This window comes from Camellia sinensis, chromosome 12, assembly GCF_055761805.1.
Source record: "Camellia sinensis isolate YWXY chromosome 12, ASM5576180v1, whole genome shotgun sequence".
NCBI classification, from domain to species: Eukaryota; Viridiplantae; Streptophyta; class Magnoliopsida; order Ericales; family Theaceae; genus Camellia; species Camellia sinensis.
The window spans coordinates 86,603,583-86,622,051 of record NC_138972.1 but is presented as its reverse complement, the minus strand read 5'-3'; the positions used below and the strand labels follow the sequence as shown (position 1 = coordinate 86,622,051).

At 31.7% G+C, this 18,469-nt stretch overlaps 1 protein-coding gene across 1 annotated transcript; it reads right to left on the bottom strand.

Annotated features, from left to right (window-relative positions):
* Positions 1-8,059: 8,059 nt before the first annotated feature.
* LOC114274541 (protein FAR1-RELATED SEQUENCE 5-like) lies at positions 8,060-9,183 on the bottom strand. The gene is made up of 2 exons (XM_082897039.1): positions 8,354-9,183; positions 8,060-8,312 (listed from the first exon to the last, which is right to left on the bottom strand). The coding sequence occupies exons 1-2, from the start codon at positions 9,181-9,183 to the stop codon at positions 8,060-8,062; spliced, it is 1,083 nt and encodes a 360-aa protein (XP_082753165.1).
* Between the last annotated feature and the right edge of the window lie 9,286 nt (positions 9,184-18,469).

Below are 18,469 nucleotides of genomic sequence, written 5' to 3'. Positions count from 1 at the left end.
TTTGAAATTGCATTAGTTAGATGTTAAAACAACTTTTCTTAATAGAGAATTAAAAGAGAAAATTTATATAATGTAACCTGATGGTTTCCAAATCCAAGGTAACGAAGATAAAGTCTACAAGTTGAAAAGATCCCTACATGGGCTCAAATAATCTTCAAGACAATGGTGCTTGAAATTCTACCAAGCCATTTTAGAAATGGGCTATGTTGTGAGTTCATTAGATCACTGTGTTTATATCTGGAAAAATGATGAAAAATTAGCAATATTGTCTTTGTATGTGGATGACATATTGCTAGTAAGAGATTGTCCAAATATGATTAAGAAAATCAAAACTTTCTTGGCATCTAGATTTGAAATGAAAGACATGGGTTTTGCAACATATGTTCTGGGAATTATAATTTCAGGAGATAAAAATTCAAAGTTATTGTATCTTAATTAAGAGAAATATCTAGAAAAAGTGCTCAAAAGATTTAATATGGATAGTTGCAATTCTTTAAGCACACCTATTTGCAAGAGACAAAGTCTCAATAAAAGTTTGAGTCCTCAAAATAAATCTGAAATTGAGGAAATGTGAGATGTCTTATATGCTCAGGCAGTAGGCAGCCTGATGTATGCTATGACAAGCACAAGATCTGACATCTGTTATGCAATAGGATTGGTAAGTAGGTTTAAATCCAATCCAAGTAAGGAACATTGGCAAGCAGTCAAAAGAATATTCAGATATTTAAAAGGCACTAAAATTTGAAGTTATATTTTGGTTTGTGTGATCTAGAAATAAAATGCTACACTAATGCAGATTTTGTAAGAGATGTAAATGATAGAAAATCTACTAGTGGTCATGTGTTCCTGTTTGGTGGAACAATAGTTTCTTGGTTAAGTAAGAAACAAAATTATGTTGCAAAATGTACTATGGAAGTTGAGTACATAGCTTGCAACATAGTAGTTAGCAATGCTATCTGGATAAAGTGATTCGTTGACAGTTTACAATTAGGTATACCTGCCAGACCGGTCAATATTTTTTGTGACAATCAGTCTACCATCTTATTAATAAAAAATGGAGCGTATAACTCTAAGGGAAACCGTATTAATGTAAATTATAAATGTATTCAGGATATAGTAGAGATATGAGAAATTAAAGTCGACTATATACCATTAGAAGAGATGATGGCCGACTCTATGACCAAAGGGTTGTCTCTGAAAAAATTCAGAGAACATGTGGTTAATATGGGATTGAAAAATGCCTAGCTAGGTGGTTTAGCTACTTATATAAGAGCATAGTTGGATGACTCCGGGGACACCTGGATAACCGATGTTATGCGACTCTATCTTGCATGGAAACATGTGTGTGGTCAGGTAATAAGGTAGAAGAACTGACAAGGTACAGGCATCATAGTTAGCATGAGATGTAAAATCTATGATATGCAACATGCTGACTAGATGATGTTGTCTGCTTGATCAACAAAAGTCGTTGATAAGGTGTGTTAAGGAAAACCTTCAGGAATGGGCCTTAGAGGAAGTACTTAACAATAATTTCGGCGTAAGTTGACACATGAGGAATGTGTGCAGCTGAAGTTGTCAATGGTGATTGTTTATAGACTATGAACCTAACATTGAAAATTGATGTCGTTCACTTGAAATATAGTGAATTGTAATCATCTAGAGTGTGTTGTCAGAGGGAGAACACATTCGTACGGGTGCAGTCAGATTGGTGGCAAAAATGTGCTCACGTATAGCCAAGTCACAATCAGACGTTGATCTATGAGGTAAATTCATAGATGAAAATTGACATGAGGCAAAATTTTGGTACTAAGGTAAACGTGCCGAAGTCAGGTTTTATCACTAATATTATAGTGTGATCAACTGGAAGATGAAGGTATGAAAGGTGCTCACACCATAATATGGTAGACCTTCTCACACCGAATCATAGCCTACATAAGTGGTGATTCATATACCTTTCCACAAGAAGAAATAAATTTGGAAGGTGTTTGTATTTGAAATATAAGGACACAATGCTTGAAACATTATGACTATTGGGTTTGGAGACTCAATACCAATGGTTGTAACCATTGATAAAGAGACATCATGTAAGTTATAAATAGATGGCTGAAACAATGGACCAAACCACTTGGAATTGTTAATTATTTTCTCTCTTTGTTTTCACTTCTGGATTGTATATTCTTCTTGTTTGATAAACACCTTCATGGGATTATCGATCTTCGCCACTGTTAATTTTACTTACAATATTCACTATGTATAGATCCCAACCTAACTATGATGACATAGAAGTTATATGGAAATTATAACAATGATATGAGCAGGTGATTACAATTAATAGGTGGGTAAGGGTTTACTTAATCATGTGTTAGGTTATAATTGGTTGGTGATGTCATGTGTACAAGATAAATGATGGATGTTGTGCCTTTGCACAGTAGTCATTATTGTGAGTTCAATGGGGCCCACTCCAGGTCCTATTTAAATAATCTGAGCCATTCACTTTTTAGAACACATTGAGTAGCATATCCCCATAAGGGTAAATTACCAATAACTCCTACTTTTGAAATTTATTATCCATTAAGTTTTATTAATAAATTTATCAGTCTCCTTTATTTTTATAAATAAATTTACAGTGATAAATTTATCAATTAAAAACTTTTATTGAATCCTTTCCCTAAGATGTGGGTGGTGGGTTTGTTACTTATTTTTAACCCAGATCCAACTGACAATAATAAATACCAATGTCTAAGCTATTTAAATTTAATTTTAAATGGATTTTCAAAATGCAATCTATTTATGAAATTAAATAAAATTAAATGCGTAAAATTAGATAGATTCATGGTTTCACGTTATGTTTGCCACCTCGACATGAAATACCTAATTCTTATTGTGTGTTTATTATGGATAATGACAACCCTTTCATTACGTTTTGTTTTGTTTTTTTCCCTCTCAATTCATCCAAATCCCTAAGAACAGCCAACTAATAAGTATGAGAGTATCAGGATCCTCTGAAGTTTCCCCCTTGAAGTGATCCCTGAAGTGGGGTAATCCAATGGCTCAAAATGTAACTAACCAAAACGATGTCGTTTTGGTTAGTAATTTCAAAACATAAAATAAAATTTGCTTTCATTCAAAATTCCCTCAGATCTGATATGTGAAGCATTACAGAGGGAGAGAGAGAGAGAGAGAGAGAGAGAGAGAGAGAGAGAACGAAAAGGGCTGGAGGAGGAGCTTCCGATCCACCCCTGACTCGTCGCTACCACGCCACTGCCCGCCATACTCCAACAGATTGAAGGAAAAAAGCGCAGGTTCGTTCATCCTCTAAACTTAAAATATTAGGGCTTTGAATCCAAAAATTAGGGAAAATCTGAACTTGGCTACCGGATGTCAATGTTGACTTTGATTAAAGTTTCTTTAATTTTCTTCTTCGTGTTTTCAAGAAAATCTGGTTTAATAAAGAAATGTGGATTGATTATATGTTTATTTATCTCTGCAAATGTGAGCACTAGGGATTGTTTATTTGGTGTTAGGGAATGTGTGTTCTCTGTAAATGCAAAATCTGAACGTGTGTTCTTTGCTTTATTGGTTCTTTGATTTCTTTAAATCAAAACCTTACATTAGCTAGGAAAGCAAAATTGGATCTGAGGTACACTCTGCCATTCTAAATGTGATCGTGATGTTTATTACAAATGGTGTTTATTCAACACATTTTATATTTTGCTCCATTTGAGGTTTTAATCCAAAATCAATCCTTGTTAAAGTAGTCAACATGAACCATATTACTGATTCTTCTGCTTAAGCTCAATTATTAGCCTAAACATATTAGTTATTATTGATTAAGTTTATGATGTGTTTGTTTTGTTGAGCCCTCTCCCTTTGCGTGAGTATCTAATTCTACTTCTGGATTAGTTTATACAAGAATCTTTGTGTATGTACTGTTTTGTTAATCCAAAGTTGAATTGATGGTGACCCATTTGGTTAATTGCGCTCTTGTTGATGTTATATTGTCAATTTTATGATTTGAGTTTGGATTGGGTGTGTATACCCTTTGTGTTTGCTGCGTTGACTTTGTTGCTGTGAGGTTCAGCTATGAAATCTTTGTGAATCTGATTACTTTGATGTGAGGTTGTGCCTGGATTAGTTGTTAATTTGAACTATGTGGATTAGATTTGGGATAAAGCTGTAAAGTTTGTAACATTTTGTGCCAAAATCTTGGTGGGTTCTATAGATTGGGATTGCTTAAATTGGATTTGTTTCTTATAATGAAGTCTGGTAATGTGCTCTAGTATGGAGTTTAGTTATAATTTGTTTGTTTCTCCAGTTACATTGGTAACTTAAGGTCATTTAACAGAACGAGGAATTGTTTGATGGTGATGAAACTTTCTATGCTGAAACTTTTGTTGGGATTATTCTTGTGGATTTAATCACATTCCCTTATAAAATTTATTTTTTTAATATCAAAACTGTTATTTTATTTTCTTGTGGAGCTGATTTGATAATTGATCTTTAGTGTAGCATGTAGTTCTTAAAAGTAATTGTAGTGTATTATTTTGAGGAAAAACCCAAATCAGATGGAGAAATCTGATTGATGATATAGATTATGTTATCATTGTGTTACACGATATTATTTTACTTGAGATTTGCTTGACTCAATATTTATAAATTCCTTACTCCCATTACCCATTTCATGTACTTATTTACCTTTATAGATGGCGGGATTCACTCCCATTACCCATTTCATGTGATTTAGAATTTGAGTCCTACTTATTGTTGTTCCATTGCTGTTATGTCAGGTAAAAAAATATCAACATCAAATGCATCTGTGAGTGATATTAGTGAAATTCAGTTTAGAAATCGAAAATGTCGTTGCAGGGTGGGAGCAACATTTAGGATTTCAGAGTCAAAGGACAATCTAGGGATGGTATACTTTGCTTGCCCTTTAAATAACACCAATGGATGCGGCTTCTTTAAGTGGTGGATGCCTGTACGTAAGCACCGTCAATGGTTGAAGATGATAAGGGAGGAAAGCGACGAAAATTGTAATATTAACCCTTTGGTCAACGAATTGATTGTATCCAATGATGAGCTGAAAGAGATGGTTACAAAGTTTACGAAAAAAAGTAAACAAATGGTTGTAGAGATTAGACAACTTCGAAAAAGTTGCACTACGCCATTGTAATAATGTTATTTGGATTTGCACTTATTTTGTTGTTTAAATATTAAGTGTAATTTAAATTCGGATTTGGACTTCGCCTTTTGTGAACTAAATATTATGTGTAAATTAAGTTGGTTGTTGACTTTGTTTGTTTGTTTGGATTGTTGGTATGGTATGTTACTGTTTTTTGTGCTTTTAGTTTATGTAAAATCCTCATCATTTGGGGATTAGGTTATGCATTTGTTGTTCTATGAGGTGGTTTTTGTATGCTGGGATTGAAGGAATAGAAATGTACTGGAAGGAACTTATTAGTGTTCTCTTTATTTGGTGATGAAATGAGAAGAACAAGAAACCTTAATGACATCACAACACCACTTCCCTAGTTGAGTACATTTAAAAAAAAAAAAAATTCAATACGTTTGACGAGTGTAGAAAGAAATCAAATAGGTAAATTTACAATGTTCTCATGACTGATTAGGGGTATAGTTTTTTTCAACAAAGTTGGTCTGAGTTGATTTAGGGGGGGGGGGGAAATCAATCAATCTGTCATTGGTGAATGGTGAAATAATCCTTTCTCTAGAACACATGTAACAATTTGAGCACCATTTCAGCACAAATTTGAGCACCATTTCAGCACAATTTTCAACACAACTTTGAGCACCATTTCAACAAAATTTGAGCACCATTTCAACCAAATTTTAACAACATATCAGCACAAATTTGAGCACCATTTCAGCACATATTTCAACATCATATCAGCACAAATTTCCGCAACATATCAACATAAATTTGAGCGCCATTTCAATCAAATTTCAGCAACATATCAACACAAATTTCAACAACATAAATTTCAGCAACATATCAACACAAATTTGAGCATCATTTCAACCAAATTTCAGCAACATATCAGCACAAATTTGAGCACCATTTCAGCAACATATCAACACAAGTTTCAGCAACATATCAGCACAAATTTGAGCACCATTTCAATCAAATTTTAGCAACATATCAGCACAAATTTGAGCACCATTTCAACCAAATTTGAGCAACATATCAGCACAAATTTGAGCACTATTTCAGCACATATTTCAGCAACATATTAGCACAAATTTCACAAACATATCAACACAAATTTTAGCACCAAAATCTATCAAGCTTCAATATTACATATCCAACAAAAAAGTTTAAAAATTTCACAAATTTCTACATTCACATGAAAAGTATTCAATATTACATATCCAACCAAAAAAATCAACGCTACAATATTGACGTGTGATCCACATTCCCATGCCCTTGGCCACGCCTACGACCACGCCCATGCCCATATAGTACCTAAAAAAGAAAACAAATATATAAAAGGAATCATAAAATAAAATGGAACTTTAAATGAATGAATGGCAAAATAAAAGAGGAAAAGTGAAAAATAAATTACTTGACTACATGCAGGACTATTCGAGGCTAGCGAGTCATAACCGCTTGCATTGTTAAGCAAGGCTTGATAGCTTCCATGGACGGAATACATCGATGGCATTGAAAAAGGCATATTGTGACGAAGAAAACTTGGCTGCAACAATAACAAACACATATCAATTTAAAATGGTACAAAATATTTACAAATAAACATAATAAAACTTCTTATTAAACTAACTTACATCATAGGTGAGATACATAAATTGAGAAGACGAAGCATTAACTTGAGGAACACACGTCGAGAATGGAGGAAGTTGAGGAGCACTTATTGAAAATAAATGAGCTAATTGAGGAATACTCGGGGAAAACAAGGGAGGTGGTTCAGGAGCACTCGCCGAAAATAAGGGAGGAGGTTGAGGAGCAATAGACATGAGAGTTTGAGAAGCATTATGTGAACTAGGTCGAGGAACAACAGACATGGGAGTTTGAGAAGCATTATGTGAACTTGTTTTATTTTTCGTTGCCAACGCAAGCTCCAAACCACCTTTTGTCTGTCTTCGTTCCTTGCTAGTGCACTCTTTTCGTTTGAGTCCTTTTGCTTGAACTACATTTGTATCCGCTACACCATCCACTTCAAAGCTTTCGAGGCATGTGTCGGGAGGGCTTTCTTGTTCAATAGTATCTGAAAAAGGCATATTGAATTTTGCGCTTAACATGCTTTCAATGTTTGCAATTAAGTCATCCGCTTTCTCTACCGTCAAGTTATATGTTTCCTTATTTTCGGAAGCTGTACACGCTATTGCTCTGAAAATTGCCATCAATGATCTAAAGCGTGAAGTTTGATACAATCTTACATCAACCTTAATATCATGCCCACACCTATCTTTCATATTTTCAGCTCTTGCTTTTTTAGTCCATCTTTTGAGAATATATTGGGAATGAATCTCTTTGAATTTGAGGGTCTCTCTAAGGATCTTCAAACAATGACTACACAAAATGCCTTTCATTTTAAACTTCCTACAATTGCAAGTGAGTGAACCATCACACTCCACTCTCACATTCCTCACCTTTACACTATCACTATCAAGAACCGTATAAATGGTACTCTCACCACAAATTTCAGTTTCTTCAATGTTTACTTCGAGGGACTTAACATAGTCATCTTGAAATTCTTCATAAATTTTATTTGTGTAAACATCTGTAGCTTGCTCCATAATCTTCACTTTAATATTCACCCTTGGCAACTTTTGGCATAGAGCATATTTGGCTTGTAACTCTTTGTACGTCTTCTCACAAAGAACTCGATCAAAATGCATGAAAAATTGCATTAAGTTATGATCAGACTGAATAAAATCCTTCAAGAATGCATTAAAGGATTCACTAAGTTGGGTGCTACTCATACCCGCACCCCATGCATTTCTAACATATGGCCAACCCCATTTTTCCTTGACCCCAAATGTTAACTTCAACCAATGATTATCTCGCACTTTGCATTTCCTCTCATTTTAATATAAAATCATCCTCATCCTCAATGTCGTACATAAATTTGGATAAAACACTCTTCATCTCCTTATCCTTCACCTCCTTATCCTTGAAGATAGAATTTGCATGCCTTAATGCATTTTGCATCAAATGCCAAGTGCAAAGGCGGTGTTTTGTGTTAGGCATGACAATAGGTATGGCCTTAGCCATTGCAGTATCCTGATCCGTAAAAATTATTTTCGGAGCCTTACTTGACATTGCCTCCAAGAATCTTCTAAAAGCCATATAAAAGAATCAGTAGTCTCATCATACATCAAAGCTGCGCCAAATATAACAGTTTCCCTATGATGGTTAAATCCAGCGAAAGACGCAAATGGTCTATGTGCACTATTTAACTTGTAAGAAGTGTCGAAAGTCACAACATCACCAAATTGCCCATAATCCATGATCATCTGAGCATCGGCCCAAAATATGTTTGTAATCTGCTCCTCACTATGTAATTGGACTGAGTAAAAAAAAGATGGATTCTCCAATGTCTTCTCATGAAAATATTGCAAAATGCTACCTGCCTCCCCATATGCTAAACTCTTTTGCCTCTTTGTTCTCAAATAATTTTTTTGGTCCACTTTTGTGAACCCAAGCGACTCCCTTCCACTAGCTTCATTACCCATGAGCTCAAATGCAGTATTAAGCCGGATTCCAGATTTTTTGGCTAAATCTATTTTGGTTGTCTGTGATGCAGATATCTTCCTTTGGGATGGTAACATATGCGTACATTCTGTTGGTACAAAAATATGATTATGTTGTTCAACAAACTCACCAACAAAAAATTTATGAATATTCCTATCCCACTTAATGATAAGTCGGGCTTGACAACCAGTCCTTACTTCCTGCCTAGGATTTTTTGTTAATGGATCTCGCTTGTCGACACCCCGAAACCCCTCCTTATTATAAACAAATAGCCTTGAAGTGATTTGCCCCTCCTTGTTCTTGTTTACATAACTCCTTTTAATACTAAAGCCCAGCCTTCCTTCATAAGCATTATAGAAATTATATGCTTTTTGTTCTGTATCAAATGTCATGTGAACTCTAGGCTTCCAATCACAATCACCCCCATCATTCTCAACATTGTTAGGTTCCATATCAATGTGCCAAGTCACTTTAAAAAAAAAATGCTCAATATTAGCATAAAAACTGTAAATTATGTTTGCAAAATAATACAAACTAAATAAAAATACTACAAGAATTGAATCATATTAGATTATATAAACAAAGGGGGACAAATCCCTTCAATGGTAAATTATGTTTTCAATGATCTAGATTTAACACAGATTCCTTAATTTTCTTATAATCAACATGTGAACGTACAACATCAAAATTAAACAATAATAACAAACAAAATAAAGGGATAAATGAAATGTAAGAGATCTAAAATGTTTGAAAAATAACATAAGAAAAATTAACATAATACAACTAAAAAGCCCCAATGCACATTCCATCTGATGATGTAAAATGCAACTCCAGACATAACATATAACATTAAAGGAATGCAATTTTTTTTACATCTTTTGGGTTTTAATATTACATAGTGAAAGAAGATCAAAATCCAATGAATTGCTAATTTCTTTGTATGCACAACATATAATGGAGTAGTCAAAGATACTTCGTTATTAAATAATGTATACAAATAGAAGTATGTATGTGTGTTGGTTTTCATGGTAGTGAACTGAAAGAAGAGAGGAGCCATGGTTTTTGGATTATATATGTATAGCTAGTTCAACCAAGAAAATCATGGTTGCTTTCATAAAAATAAAATAAAGTGTAGAGATTGGAGGATTATATATGTATAGATTTGTACAATGTTAAAAATACATCATCAACAACAGAAATATATATGTTAATGAAATATATATGTTAAAAATACATCATCAGATTTGTATAGATTTGTACAACCATGTACAGAATTTGTATTCAAAAGGGATGAATAAAATGTTCCCACACCTCAGCTATGGCGGCGGCGACTGGTCGACACTCCCGCCTCTCTTCTCTGTCTGTCTTCTTCTTTCTTTCTCACACTTCCGCCACACAGCTCTGTTATACTGAAAGGAATAATTGGAATTTTGAATGAAAGCAATTTTTTTATTTTTTATTTTTTTGAAATTACTAACCAAAACGACGTCGTTTTGGTTAGTTATATTTTGAGTCGTTGGATCACCCCACTTCGGAGATCACTTCAGGGGGAAAACTTAAGAGGATCCTGGTACAGTATAAGAAGGGGATTTGAGGTCACTGGTGTACTTGATGCGTAGAGGTGACTATCCTGCCGTCCGTGAGATTCGTTTTAAATTTTATTTTTATAATTTAAATTGTTTAAATTTTAGAAAATATTAATAAAAAATTAAATTAATTAGATATCGATAATTCCTTCATCAAATCACATTTTTATTCAGTATGATACATACTTATTCATTTTTTATACATAGATGTGCTGTGATAGAGTTATCGATGTTTGATTAATTTGATTTTTTATAGATATATTCTTCTCTATATTTCCTAAAATTAAAACTGTTCAAATAATCAAAATAAGGGGTGGTTTGGGATGTTCTAAATAAGTATACTTTTTGACTTTTTATAAAAAAGATGTGTAAAAAAGTAGAGAGGAGATGTTGATTGATGTAACTCAAAAAAGATAAAAAGATGAACTAAAATAGGGTACCCCAAATAAGGCATAAAATCTGAAACGAGTCATACGGATCGAATAACAATCACCGCTATGCATAAAGTACAGCAGTGGCACCATCTCCATGTAGAGGCCCAACTCAACAAGCAATTTATTAGGATTGGTTTGGGATGTTCTAAAAAAGTACACTTTTTGACTTATTAGCTTATATGGGTTGGGTTTGGGTTAGGTTTGGATTGAGTTTGGATTGAGTTTGATGTGATGTGTTAGAGAGGTGATGTGATTTAAATAAGATGATGTGATTTAAATAGAATAGTGACTTTTTGACTTTTTGTATTATACCAACCCTAAATAAAAATTTAGCTTAAACCCTATTATGTTGTGCTATTCTTAAGAAAGAAATAATAATTTATGAGCAGCTATACTATAAATATAAAAAATTTGTACAAAATAAAATAAATAACGAGTATTATATTATACGTGAAACTTATCTCATGTAAATATTCAAACCTATTGTTGATTATCCAAATCAAAGAATGGATATCCACAAACTATGCTCATAAAGGAAAAAAAAAAAAAAAAAAAAGGCAAATTACTCCCTTGAAATTTAGCTAAATTATATATATTCTTTTGAAGTTTTAAAAATTATATCCCACCTCTTAAGATTTGTATTTTCATAATAATTTGTCTCCTGTAATTTATATTTCATAATAAATTATCTCCTAATTTATTATGTAAATATAGCATTCAAGAAAAAATTTATAATTTTTCAAACCTTAAGAATATTTATAATTTAATCAAATCTCGAGAATATATGTAATTTGTCCAAAAAAAAGGTTGAAAAATGGCGGCTGCCAAAACATAATGTGCCTAAAATGGTGACATACTGATTGATTGTCCAGTTTGAGACTCTTGTCACTTGCTTAAAAACATACTTTGTCATCATGGCTCCAATAAATCCAAAACTTCACAAACCCCCCGTCTCTTGACAAACCCTAGTAGATGAAATTGAGGAATGTGTTGAGAGTATTGAATAATTTCTCCTGTTTTGATTAACGGTGTTTGGAATGCATTGTCATTGTAACTTGTACATTGAGCAAGTGTCTCAATTATATATCTTTCAATAGGGTTTGTACACTTAAATCGACAATTTGGGACAATTTGGAAAGATTAATTTTTTAATTTTTTTTTAGCTTTTTTATTTTTTTGGGTTGCTTGGTTTTATTTTTCCAAAAACACTTTTCATAAAATTTTATTTTCTTATTTTTCATATTTTTTGTTTTTACTGAATTTTTTTAATATTTTAAGTAATTTTTTTACTTTTTAGACACAGCTAAGAAAAATACACCTAAAAAGTAAAAAAAAATTGAAAAAAAATCTTTTAAAAATTCATTAAATACCAAAAATATAAAAAAAAATACAAGAATTCAGTACATTTTTTATATTTTTATATATTTATTAATTTTTTAAAATATTTTTTCACAATTTTTTTACTTTTTAGATACATCAAAATAAGGTGCATCTAAAAAAATAAAAAAAATATTTAAATTTTAAAAATATTCACTAAAAATAAAAATCAAAAATATAAAAATCAAAAAATTCAATTTTCAAAAAACTTAATTCAGAAAACTCAAACCAAACACACTTATTTCTTTATTTTTTTACATAAAAAAGTTTTAAAAAGTAAAAAAAATAAATTTTTTACTATTTTCTCAAAACACCAATCAGTCCAATATAAATACTGTAGATGGATTTTTGCCTATTGACAAAAGTAGATGGATGAAAGAGAAAACTGGAAAAGTTAACAAAAACTTTCATTTTCAAGTCAAAGTTTGAAATAGATGCATAAGAGATAAGGCCAGAAAAAATTCCCACCACCCTTATATCATAAAATATAAGTGGTTAAAATAATATTGTCGACAAATTACTAACCAGTCCTCTTTAAAAGGAGTATAATTTATTAGTTTCACAATTTTTTGTTTATATCCTAAAGTTTTGTATTTTTTTTTTCTTCTATCTTCGTTCTTTTTTGTCTTTTTCTCTTCTTGATTACTAGTGACTGGGGATCATATCTTACTTATTCTCTTTTTTTTTTTTCTGATACATAATCATTAGTGATTGACGACTACCATCAATTGGGATTTACCGACAACCATTGACCTCAGACTCCTTATTTCACCCTCACTGACGACAAAGGATATGAGTTTTCAGCAAAGAAGATACTATATCTATATCAGATCTGGTTAAATCTAAACCAAAAATAGTTGTCGAAATATAATCATTTCTTTATATTTGTTTCTCTCATTTGATCTTTCAATTATTCTACATTTTCTCTGCTACACGCATTCTTTTTTTCCTGTTTTAATATAGAAAATTTTCAAATTATGAACAAGTTATTTTTGAATTTTAATTACAGGCAATGGAAATTGTAAAATTTTACATTTTTAATTTTTTTTATACTGAAATAAATCATGTTTTAAAATTACAAAATTTTACAGTTTCATAACATTTTTTAGAATTATAAAATTATGCACTTTCATAACATATTTTAGAATTATAAAATTTTATAGTTTCATAATATATTTTTCAGTTTGATTAATAATGATAAATGTTTAATAGATTTTTGGTTTGAGACTGCAACATTTTACAGTTTCAAAGCTTACTTTTCAATTTGATCAATATTGAAGATTCTTTGCTTAAACCCTATAAAATTAAAAAATAACATTTTTTTCCCATTATTACTGTTCGTTGTTGTTACCTTTTTTTTTTCCTTTTAGTTTTTCAATAGTTTGTACATTTTGTTATGTTTCTTTCACTCTAATTTCTCTATTTATTTTATTCTTTCTTTCCCGATAATATTCTGGACATTCCGGTGAGTCTCCGATGATATTCTTAATGTCTAACTAACGTTTTGGACATTCTGGCAGCTTCCAATGATATTCAAAACACTCTAGCAATACTTTAAACATTCCGACGAGTCTCTGGTGACCATAAGACGAAAGTCCGACTGTTGGCTTATTTTTTCTGTGAAGGAAAATACCATAAATGCGAGCGTGCCAGCAAGAATTGAAAAATCCTTACAGATTAAATTCAAGCTAATTATCAAACGATTGCATTGATGATTCTTTTGCCTCAACAAAGAAGACTTCAAAATTGCCAAGTGTAGAGAAAAGAAAATTTAAAAAAAGAATGAAGAAGACGAAGAAAGACGATTAAGTGAACAATCAAAGTAATAATTACTTACCTCTACTCCTATGCTTCGAAAAGGAAGTGCATAAAATGCTTTGAAAAGAAAATGCTGAAAATAAATGCTTCGAATATAAATTTATATTAAACTACTCCTAAGATAAGGAAAATGACAAGAAATATTGAAATCAATTGTTTTTTATTTGAGTTTTGGATCTTTTACAATATAACCATGAATGACTATTTATAGGCAAATATTTGTAGGAAATAACTACCCAATAACCACTTAAAACTATCCAACTCTTCCATCTTCATTCTCACAATGCCACATATCCCTCCATGTCTTCAAAACTTCCTTTAACCTCCAATTCATGCTCCATGTTCTCCATTTAATTCTCCATCATCTTTTTATCTTCTATAACTTCTCATAACCTCCAAATAAGTAGGAGGATGTCACATGTCTTGCAATTATATAAATAATAATTAATAATAAAAATTACAGATTTATGGTGCCAACATTACCTCCCACGGCCGTTAAAAATGATATTTACTTAAATTTTTGAAGGGCTGAACCAAGCACATGACTAATCCAAGTAATAAAGTGCTTCGAATAATATCAACAAAGTGCTTCGAATGATATAATAGCACCAATAAAGTGTTTCGAATGAACATAAAATTATGACTAGATGTTGTGAATTATATATATACGCATTGAAGGGATATTATTGCAGAAAAGCTTCAAAGGATAACCACATATTTTCAAGGCAAGGCCAATGATTCACCTTAGCAAACTATTACACATGCTAAATAACCAGCTTCGAATGTGGTATAGAGGACCAAAATCATCATTTGAAGGTCGAAAGTGCTGACAAATGACGAATGACATCCTTGGAAATATTTGGCAAAGCTTCGAAGGTTCACAACCATCACTATTTTTTCTTTGAAGCTGTTGTTGATATAAGATGGAGTGCTTCGAAGCTTACATGGCAAAAAGGGCTTTCGAATCAACTTTTGGCCAACATTGAAGGTTCACAACCACCAATATTATTTCTTCAAACCAATTTTTGTAGAATACTAGTTACATTTTCATGTAACAAATGACTATGAAACTGTTTATTAGTAAAGCCACTAATTATCATGCCAAAATAGGCATTATTTGACAATTAATTAATTGCCATTTTACATATATTTAAAGGAAGGTACATATTTCGAAAGCCTTCTTGTTTCATGTTACATTTCGAAGGTGTTTATTGATGACAAAACCACCCTTCGAAAGTCACATATATTACTAAATGATCAAAGTTGTCCTTCGAGAGTGCTCACGACAACCCTTCGAACCAAATCCAAAGAGTTGGATTAACAACCCTCACATGTTCTTAATAACATGCTTCGAAGTGTCTTGAGACATGCTTTGAAGGTAATCACAAAACCAAATGGTGATGGTTTTATGGATCAACTAATAACCGTATTTTTGGCCCAATATATTGCAATAACAAAATATTATTTGTTAGCCATTCCATCAAAGTCAACGTTTGATGTGATCCACAAATCCAAAATGGATCTTGAATAACAAAAATTATGGTATATTGTGACCATGAAAATTCATACTTTTTAATATTTTGAAAAATGTCAAAAATTTTGAATTCATGAACAATGACTTGTTCATTCTTCTTGACCATGTTTGGTTTAAAAACATGACTTTTGCCGAATTGATTTTCATAATTATTTAGCAAAGTGAGCTGTTTTTCCATGTTAACCATTAATGACTTATGAAAATCCCCATAGGTATGATATTTTCATGACTTGACTCTTTAAAAATTAGTTTTTGGACCGCCCGAACCATGCATGGAACATTATTGTTAGCCAAATTTGGCTCAAGAACATACTCTTTTGTTATGTTAATTTCATAATTTGGCTCTTTTAACACGGGCTCTTAAACCCCCGAGCTATTGATGAAATCAACTTTTTGCTTTTGTTACTTTTAATCATGGAAAAATTTTGAAAAATTTCATTAATTCCGGCCATTAAAGCCTCAGTTAAAGACTTAGTTGTGAGAGTTGATAACTCATATTTCCATTGGCAAATTTTCATATCAAGTTGATGAATTTCTTCAATTAAATGGTGTCTTTTTTCTTTTACTAAATAATATTGTAAGGGATGAAAGTTTGTTTCATCAAGAAAATGGATCTCTTCTTGAAGATCCAAAATTTTTTGTTTACGCCAATAGATTTCATCTAAGCTATTTGAAATGGACAAATCCAATTCATTTTTCATTTCTTACACTTAACGTCCCATTGGGCGTGCCAAAATTGTTGGCTTATTTTTCCTACGAAGGAAAATACCATAAATGCGAGCGTGCCAGTAAGGATTGAAAAATTCTTACAGATTAAATTCAAACTAATTATCAAGCAATTACGTTGACAGTTCTTTTGCCTCAACAAAGAGGACTCCAAATTGCCAAGTATAGAGAAAAGAAAATTTAAAAGAAGAATGAGAGAGATAAAGAAAGACGATTGAGTGAACAATCAAAGTAATAATTACTTACCTCTACTCCGATGCTTCAAAAGAAAGTGCATAAAATGCTCTGAAAAGAAAATACTGAAAATAAATGGTTCGAAATATAAATCTATATTAAACTACTCCTAAGATAAGAAATATGACAAGAGATATTGAAATCAATTATTTTTTATTTGAGTTTTGGATCTTTTACAATGTAGCCATGAATGACTATTTATAGGCAAATATTTGTAGGAAATAACTACTCAATAACCACTTAAAACTATCCACTCTTCCATCTTCATTCCCACAATGTCACATATCCCTCCATGTCTTTATAACTTCATTTAACCTATAATTCATGCTCCATGTTCTCCATTTAATTCTCTATCATCTTTTCATATTTCATAACTTCTCATAGCCTCCAAATGAGTAGGAGGATATCACATGTCCTGCAATTATAAAAATAATAAATAATAATAAAAATTGCAAATTTATGGTGCCAACATTGACAATAGTGAAATGTAACAACGTCTGTAAATTTTAAAAATAATTTTTTTTGATAACAATTAAAAATATATAAAACTAATTGGTGTAAATATTTTATTTTAAAATTAGATAAATCTTAAATTTTGTGTATAGAACTTATCAATAAATTTCCCTAATATTATTTGGGTTATTGGGCCCAACCATAAATGAACATATAGTTCACATGCGTCCATGTCTAATTTGCTTAACAATAATGATTGAGACCCCCAATTTTAGGGATCCCATGACTCTTAAAATAAGGAACTTACCAATAAGTCCCATATATAAAGTTCAAAACCTATCTAATCCTCAAACAAAACACTTGCACCAATTAGTCCTATATATTTTTAATTGTTACCAAAAAATCCTTTTTTAAAAAAATAAATAAATTTACAGACGTTGTTACATCGTACTACTGTTGGACTTTCGTCAAACAGTCACCAAACATTCGTCGGAATGTTCAACATCACCAAGAAGTCGCCGGAGTATCGTCAGAAGTTCGCCGGAGTATTATGAACATTAATGGAAGTCACCAAGATGTTCAGAACGTCAGAACGTTCACTGAATGTTAAGAAGATCATTGGAGACTCACCGGAATGTGCAGAATATTGCAAAAAAAAAAAAGAATAAATGAAGAAATTAGAGCGAAAAAACATAGCAAAATGTGCTAAATATTGATAAACTAAAAGAAAAAAAATGGAACGACAAAAAACAGCAGCAATAAGAAAAACATATGTTATTTTTCAATTTTTGTAAGGTTTAAGCAAATAATTTCCAATATTGATCAAACTAAAAAACAAGTTTTAAAACTGTAAAATGTTACAGTTTCAAAGAAAAAATCTATTAAGCATTTATCTTTATTAATCAAACTGAAAAACATGTTATGAAACTGTAAAATTTTACAGTTTTAAATAATGTTATTAAACTGTAAAATTTTACAGTTTTATACTATGATTCATTTCAGCACCAAAAAATTTTAAAATTACAAAATTTTACAGTTTTAAACCATGATTCATTCTAGCACCAAAAAAATTTGAAACTGCAAAATTTTACAGTTTTCACCGTCTGCAGCTAAAACTCGAAAATAATTTGTTCAGAATATAAAAATTTTCTCCATTAGAACAGAAAAAGAGAAGTGTATAGTAGTGAAAATGTAAAAAAAATAAGAGATCGAAGGAAAGAGGCGGATATAGAGAGATAATTATACTTCGGCAACTATTTTTTGTTTAGATCAAGTTGGATCTGAGTAGATTTACTCATCTTCTTCGTCGGAAACATTTCTTTACCGTCGGTGAGATAAGGAGTCGGCGGTCGGTGGTTACCGGTGAATCCCAATCGACAGTAGTCGTTGGTCGTCGGTAACTATGTATCAGAAAGAGAAAGAGAAAGACAAAGAGAAGAAGCAAGATATGGTTACCCGTCAATGATCGCTGAAAATTACAAAGAGAAGAAGAAAAGCAGAGAAGAAGAATAACGTTATTGGACTTTTGGGTACAAACAAAAAGTTATGGGACTAAATAGACTATACGTTTTTCAAA